Source organism: Protomyctophum parallelum (genome assembly GCF_964188405.1).
Source record: "Protomyctophum parallelum genome assembly, chromosome: 1".
NCBI lineage: Eukaryota > Metazoa > Chordata > Actinopteri > Myctophiformes > Myctophidae > Protomyctophum > Protomyctophum parallelum.
Window position 1 is genome coordinate 29,142,784 of NC_139697.1, and position 7,520 is coordinate 29,150,303.

Sequence of the window (7,520 nt, forward strand, 5' to 3'; positions counted from 1 at the left end):
GTCTATAAATAATGCAGCGCAGTAATTATTTTATCCATGGCAGAAACTATGTCATTTACTATTATATTATATGACATGATTATTGATATCCAATCCTGTTGGCCGACGCTTAGAGTTGAACCACACTGCCAGAGAGAAAGTCCATGGATGTTTGGTCACTGACTGAAGGTCCTTGTCCAGTAACTGCATTGTAGGAGGCCGTCAGCACTTGATGAACTTGTGTGTAACCTCATATATCCCCACAGGCTCGCTGACCTTCTCATCATAATCGTTCCAGTCTTTCTCTAGCAAGGTGATCTCAGGAAACAATGTCCCAGAATCTGTTCCTTGTGCAGCAAAGCCAGCCTGAGGCTGGAAGTCAACTGGCTCCAGACCTCGACACTCAAACTGCACTATTGTCTTGAATCTCTCGTTGTCATCTGCATTGTAAGGCGTGATAGTATCTCCCAGGATATCGATAGAATTCTCCCTGGCACAAAGTTTACACTTCTGCACCATGCTGGCACTGCCTCTGCCTCCTTTTAGTGGTGTGCTTTCCGCAAGGGTTAAATATTGCCATTTATTTGGAACTTCCCCACAGTTTCCGCATTTCAGTTTGAGAGACCAGCGGAAATCCTCTCCCAACGGTCGCACATTTGTGATGCTCTCAAGGGTGGCTCTGAACTGCAGCGCAAACTTCACCATTCTGAAGACTTCTAGTACTGTAATGTGCGTGCTTCATAAATATGTCATAGATGACTGTCATAGATGATGTCACAGGCTGGTCACATAGGTCAGTGGTTCTCAATCTCAACCAGGCCCCCCCAAAGTAGATATGCTCTTTTTTATTTTACAATCTCTGCCTCTATTTCTTTTTTTTATATTGTTTTTTTATTGGGGACAGCCAAGCAGTACATCTGACAAGAACATCAACAAACAACGTACACCCCCCCCAACGAAACAAGGACAAACAGGACAAAATAAAAAATAAAAACACAGGTCACATCATACGATACGATACAACTTTATTGTCAGTTTACACTGAAATTGCTTTGCATTCATGACGTCACCGTTCAAGAAACAGACAAGACATAGACATACATTACAAAATGGTAGACAGGACCAACATCACAGAAACAATCTGGAACGAGAACATATCCACTGGTTTAGCGATTTTGGTTTAGAAGCAAGACAGACTGATGTACAAACGAGTTCTGTAGGGACTCTAAACCGCCTCATGGAGGGCAACAGTTGATAGTCTGGGCTTCTTTAAAGGAACACAACCTCAACTGGTCTACCAACAATTTTAGCGCAGATCTTAATTTGGCTATACAGTTTGTTCTTATATACCATTGATAGGCTGTTAAACCAGGCCGTGCTACAGTACGTTTGAACAACAGACGTAGGCCTATAGAAAAGAGACAAGACATCATGGGTCACAGTCAAGAATATTGTACACTTGTAAGAGAGGCACTGTCTGTTAATTCTGAAATCTACAGTCTGCTATATTTGGGTCACACCGAGCAGTCTAATCCAGGGAGGTACAATTAAAAGTATTCTATAAAGGGTCTCCATGCATGCCTTAGTGAAGCCTTCGACGGTTCCTCTGAGAGAGAATTTTATTTTTTCTAAGCTTAAGAAGTACATCACGTCATTGAGCCAGATTGAGTGAGAGGGTGGATTTGGCGACTTCCAAGATAGTAATATTCTTCTTCTAGCTAGCAGTGTTGCAAAGGCAATAAACTCTGACTTCTGATTCGGGTACTGTAGGGGGTTTGATGGTGTGCCGAATATAGCGATCAATGGACAGGGTTGTAGTGGAATTTCTAGCACGTCTGACAGTGTGACAGTATGTTATTTGACAATTTCACCAATGTTTGACCAGTTTTTGAGGCCCTCCTATGTCCAGCTTTGAAGGTTTGTGTAAACACAGTGTCCTAACACAAACATTGAATGCCATTAGCCATATTCACACGGCTGCCATCTTGCCAGCAAGGTGATACCTAGAGCTAAATTCCAATACCCAAAATCTCGGACACTCGCTCACTCCCACTCGGTCACTCGGGGTCATTCCAGCGTGACCCGGAAATGGTTAACGTTCCGATTGTTAAAGCGCTCCATCGAGGAGGAGAGGAGAGTCGAGTGGAGGAGCCGAGTGAGTTCTCCGAGACCGCATAGAGCGAGTGTACATCAGGTGCAGGCTCGGTGGGGTATTTTGTCTCCTCGCAGCGGATTTCCGCATCACGTGTACATGTTTTTTTTCCTTCTCCAGTGACATAAGTCCGCCTCCTCCACATGTGGCACAGAAAACACTGATGAAACCCGATACTGTGCACCCCCCCATCCACTAGCTGGCTGACTGGCTGAAGTCGCTGACCCAACGGCCAACACACACATGAACGCACTGTTCAACTGTTTGTTGAAGAGACACATTTTCGCTGAATGAATAGAGCTTCAGAATGATAAAGTAGCCTATCTAGCCTACTTATGTGAAAGTGAAAGGACCACAACAAGCCACTGGCTTTATTGCGTTGTGTGATATAAGCATAATAAAAGTAGGATATATAAATTAGGCCGGCTATATTGTGCGCACCTCAAAAGCTATAGTTAATTTATCTCTGTGCATGCCTGAATGCACAGACTGCTATGAATGACGGTGACAAAAATGAAAAATGTATTTATTTATATGTGGACTGAACTGAATATGTAAGTCAGAGAGACTATACCTAATTCCTGTTATAGTGTCCGTTATTTGCAAAGACCGCGGAGGAGGACTGACTGTCGGAGGAGGGGGGGGGGGTGATTTATACGTGTGCGCATCCTGGCGCTTATTCACTATTTCAGGAATAAATAGCCTTGCCTTGCACATGTTACCAATACATACACATTGGCCTCGGACCCTCGGTTACATGTACAAAATGATGAATTGTCTATTCTGCACTGTACGGCTCTGTTCGGACTTCGGAGTTCCAGTGATCCAGCTGTGTGACACCACTTTTGCTTTGGCAACGTATGTTTTCCCATGCCAATAAAGCCCTTTGAATTGAATTGAATTGATACACGTCATTAGTGATCGCGGATTGTGCCGTCGCTTTGAAATGACAGCGTAGTACATTCCGATTCCAGAGGAAAATTCGACCACCACTCTGTCCTCGCATAGAATCCTCTCCTCCTCCTCTCCTCCTCGCTGGGGGCGGAGCCGAGGAGCGAGTGGAGGACGCGAGGAGAGTGAGCGAGTGTGAAAGTTGCGGTATTGGAATTTAGCTTAGGTGACACTTCCCATAGACAACCCATTCATCCAAACAGAAAAGTCCTCTCTAATTATATTAACGTCAAAATCACCATCATTGCAGCTGTAGGGAAAGCTTGAATTATCCTCTTTCAATCTGTAAAGTGTTTGTTTCATAAGATGAGCTACTTCCTGTCAAGAAATTCCTTGCACATGATTTATTTTGGAAGTGCTCGTTGACTATCACTCAATGGCCCATGCATACCACCTGTTTTGAATGTGCACATAATGCATAATGCAGCAGGAGGTTGCTTTACTGATAACGAGCGCTTCCAAACTCGGATACTTAGAAAATAATCATCTGCAAGGAATTTCTTGACAGGAAGTAGCTCATAAAATGTCTACGATGGATTTTTATTAAACAAAAAAACCCCAAAATAAATCATGTGCAAGGAAGTAGCTCATCTTATGAAACAAACACTTTACAGATTGAAAGAGGATAATTCAAGCTTTCCCTACAGCTGCAATGTTGGTGATTTTGACGTTGTTTAATATAATTAGAGAGGACTTTTCTGTTTGGATGAATGGGCTCTCTATGGGAAGTGTCACCTAGGTATCACCTTGCTGGCAAGATGGCAGCCATGTGAATATCATCAATTGAAAATGAATGGCCAGTTTTGAGTGTTTGTCTAAACACATATTGTGTAAACACAAACAAAACTAAAGTGATGACGCAAATTGGGATTTGGCCGGAATGAGATGATGTATGATGATACACTTCACACAGGTGTGATTTTTTTTGAGGGGCGCTAGCCCCTCCTATATACAGCTTTTGTCCCCACACGTCTCATATTTGCAAATGACAATGAAAGGAGAAATTTGGTCATATGTCCGTCAAATATGGCGTAAATTTGTGGCAACACAAACATTAAATGCCATTGACAATGAAGGGAAAAATTACGTCATAGGTAGACGAGCAAATCAGCTAACCCATCACATAAATTCAGTTTTTCATGAGTTGATGTATGATAGCGGCACGGTGGCACAGTTGGTAGTGCTGTCGCCTCACAGCTAGAAGGTCCTGGGTTCGATTCCCGCTGGGGACGCTGTGGGCACTGGCGGCGTGTTCCCTCCTCCGCGGCATCATTGCCCATACCCAAGGCGGGGGTTGGCGATAGGGCCTTTCTGTGTGGAGTTTGCATGTTCTCCCCGTGTCCCCTAGGGTAGATACCCTCACAAAAACATGCCGTAATCCTGGTCTCTAAAACTACCTCCCCCTGGCCAGCCTGGGCACCTGATGGAGGGGAAAGGAACTGGTCGGAATAACGTGTCCCTTCCACGCGCTACATCTGGCCGGGAAATTCCCCTCTGTCAGGTGAAAAGAAGCAGCTTGGACTCCTCATGCATAGAAGGAGGCATGAGGTCAGTCCGCTGCCCCCCCAGGTTGGCAGAGGAAGTGTAGCGCCCAGGATTACATTAGATAATTGGCACTGGGTGAAAAGAAAACTGGGTTACAAAATCGTGGGATAAAAATGTAGTAAAAAAAAAAGAGATGATGAATGATGATGTATAATGATACTCGGGTGTGATTTATGTTTACCATCCCATGTTTATCCACTCCCTCCTGGGCGGAACTACAGGCACTGTTCTTTTTTAATACATTTCAAATTTACAAATTACACCCACTTCTAGTGGTCAGAGGCCAAAATACCCAATATAAAGGTTGTTCGCAGACACCTGTTTGGGGGTATAGGAACAGTTTCTGAGACTTGTGGACATTGAAAAAAGGAAATCCCATTGGGATAAATAGGTTTTAACATTAAACAAAGACCATTATCTCTTGAACCAAACATTGGAGAAATATGTCTCTTGCACCTTTAGAAGCACGTGTTTCAGACCTTTCATTTTAAATAAGCTAACCCTATGGTTAGTAGTGTTACGCAGAGAAATATGACTTTTGGTCACGTTCTGACCATGTGATTGTGGCCTTTGTTGAATTTTCTACAAAGTTGTACAAGTCCATATGAAATCACACTCATGGCATCAGATGCGTCTTTGAAAGGCCTTTCTTAGTGTATGTGGTTCAGTGCTATAGTATACTCCAAGCCGGAGAAACAAATACAAAACTAACCCTTTGAAACTTGTAAACATTGCAACTGACAGATCATGCTAAGGGTTAAAATCTGGTTAATTTATTAGGCTGCACACCTGCTGTTCATTCCTGATTGCTGGTGTTGCCCCACCCAACACCCCTATAAAAGCCTTCCAGTGCCTCACTCCTGCTTTCTCACATTCTCACTCAGTCAGTCAATGCAGCACAGAAAAGCGGCATGTCCTCATTGTCCTGTCACAGTTACACTCATGTGATTTTTTTGTTTAGTCGTTTTTAGTTGAGGAGAGTGGTTAGAATGGTCCTATGTGCAGTGTTGGGCAAGTTACTTTGAAAGCGTAGCTTGTAAAGCTACAAGTAGCTCACCATGGCAGTAGCTTGATCAAGCTACATAGCTACCCCTGGAGAGATGTAGCTTGTAAAGCTACAGCTACATAGAAAAAGTAGCTCAAAGTAGCTCAGCTACTTTTTATTTTTCAGCGTTAAATTGAGAATGTACATGCGGGAGACCCCTCCTCCCATCTGGGAGACCCCTCCCTTCTGGGAGACCCCTCCTCCCCTCTGGGAGACCCCTCCCACCCTGCTCCCCTCTGGGAGACCCCTCCTCACCCTGCTCCCCTCTGGGAGACCCCCCCACCCTGCTCCCCTCTGGGAGACCCCTCCTCACCCTGCTCCCCTCTGGGAGACCCCCCCACCCTGCTCCCCTCTGGGAGACCCCTCCTCACCCTGCTCCCCTCTGGGAGACCCCCCCACCCTGCTCCCCTCTGGGAGACCCCTCCTCCCCCTGCTCCCCTCTGGGAGACCCCCCCACCCTGCTCCCCTCTGGGAGACCCCCCCACCCTGCTCCCCTCTGGGAGACCCCTCCTCCCCCTGCTCCCCTCTGGGAGACCCCCCCACCCTGCTCCCCTCTGGGAGACCCCTCCTACCCTCTAGGAGACCCCTGCTCCCCCCTGGGAGACCCCTCCCACCCTGTGATACCAGGGCCAATCAGAGGCCAATTAGAGGCAGCTGTCAAGTGCTGATATGCCCTCAAAGCAATCAGAAAAAGGAACAGTCCTTGATTTTTCAAAGGGGGTTCTAGTACAAGAATTAACACAGCAACCAATGGTCAAAATTAATATATTTCTTTCATGTTATTGCCCAAAATTGTAGCTTGTAACTTGAGTAGCTAAGCTACAAAAATGACCCAAAAGGTAGCTGAGCTACTTGACGAGGTACACAAATATGAATGTAGCTAAAATACCACAAGCTACAGCAAAATGTAGCTCAGCTACGTAGCTCAGCTACATGTAGCTTAATACTCCCCAACACTGCCTATGTGGGACTTGCCTAGCTCCTCTCCTTTCTTTTCTCTTCCATTTTGGCTGACATATCCAGTCACTTTTGGTTATTTTTCTTTGATTCCTGAGTTTAAATTCTACTTTAAAATGAGTTATTCTGAAGGAAGTGCATGTCATGAGAGTGACTAAGACATCTTTTTCACTCTGCCCAAATTAAATCCATGAAATCTATTTATTAGCATTAGGTTTTTGGTCAACTCAAGATTGCAGTGGGGAGTCAATCAGAGCAGTGCCATGGGCTAAGTCACTGGCGGCAGGTGCTTCCAGTTGTCTAATTGTGCTGTCCTGATTCTACCAATGCCTTCAGTATAATTCTCAAACTTTAGTGCCAAGGAACCCCCAAAATGATATGTATGGCTGTGGACCCCCATCTGAAGATTTGTGCCAGGGACCCCCCAGAAGTGAACATTGATTCAATATTCAACATAGTTTGATAGAAAAGTTAAATAATGGCTGATCTACAGCCTTAATTTCAGTGCAGTTGCTATTTTTTCAGAGCCATGCACTGTTGTAAAGAGTGTAAAGTGTAAAGAGACTATGAAAATCATATGTTGCTATATTGCTAAAAGACAGATGCTTTCCCGGTTTTAATGGGTTAAAGTAGTATGCTGGACCAGTGTGGTCAAAGTCTTATAAAGTATTATACATACTTTAGTTAGCAGAGCAGTGTGTTGGACATGTCATAATCGCAACAACAAAGAAATGATAAAAATGTAACATTTCAAGTCACTTATCATTGTGGTAATTTTAGTCTGGGGGGACAGACTAAGGTGCTATTTACACGAGGATGGTGTTCATAAAAAATGCCAAAGTAAAGTATCGTTTGCTGCTGTCATTTAGACGAGAACCGTGTTCTCAGGAG

At 44.5% G+C, this 7,520-nt stretch overlaps 1 protein-coding gene across 1 annotated transcript; it reads right to left on the reverse strand.

The window, feature by feature from the left end:
* Positions 1-151: 151 nt before the first annotated feature.
* Positions 152-684, reverse strand: LOC310859284 (CXXC motif containing zinc binding protein-like; the record flags this gene model as incomplete). The annotated part of the gene is made up of 1 exon (XM_083765724.1): positions 152-684. The coding sequence occupies one exon, from the start codon at positions 682-684 to the stop codon at positions 202-204; it is 483 nt and encodes a 160-aa protein (XP_083621850.1). The 3' UTR covers positions 152-201.
* Between the last annotated feature and the right edge of the window lie 6,836 nt (positions 685-7,520).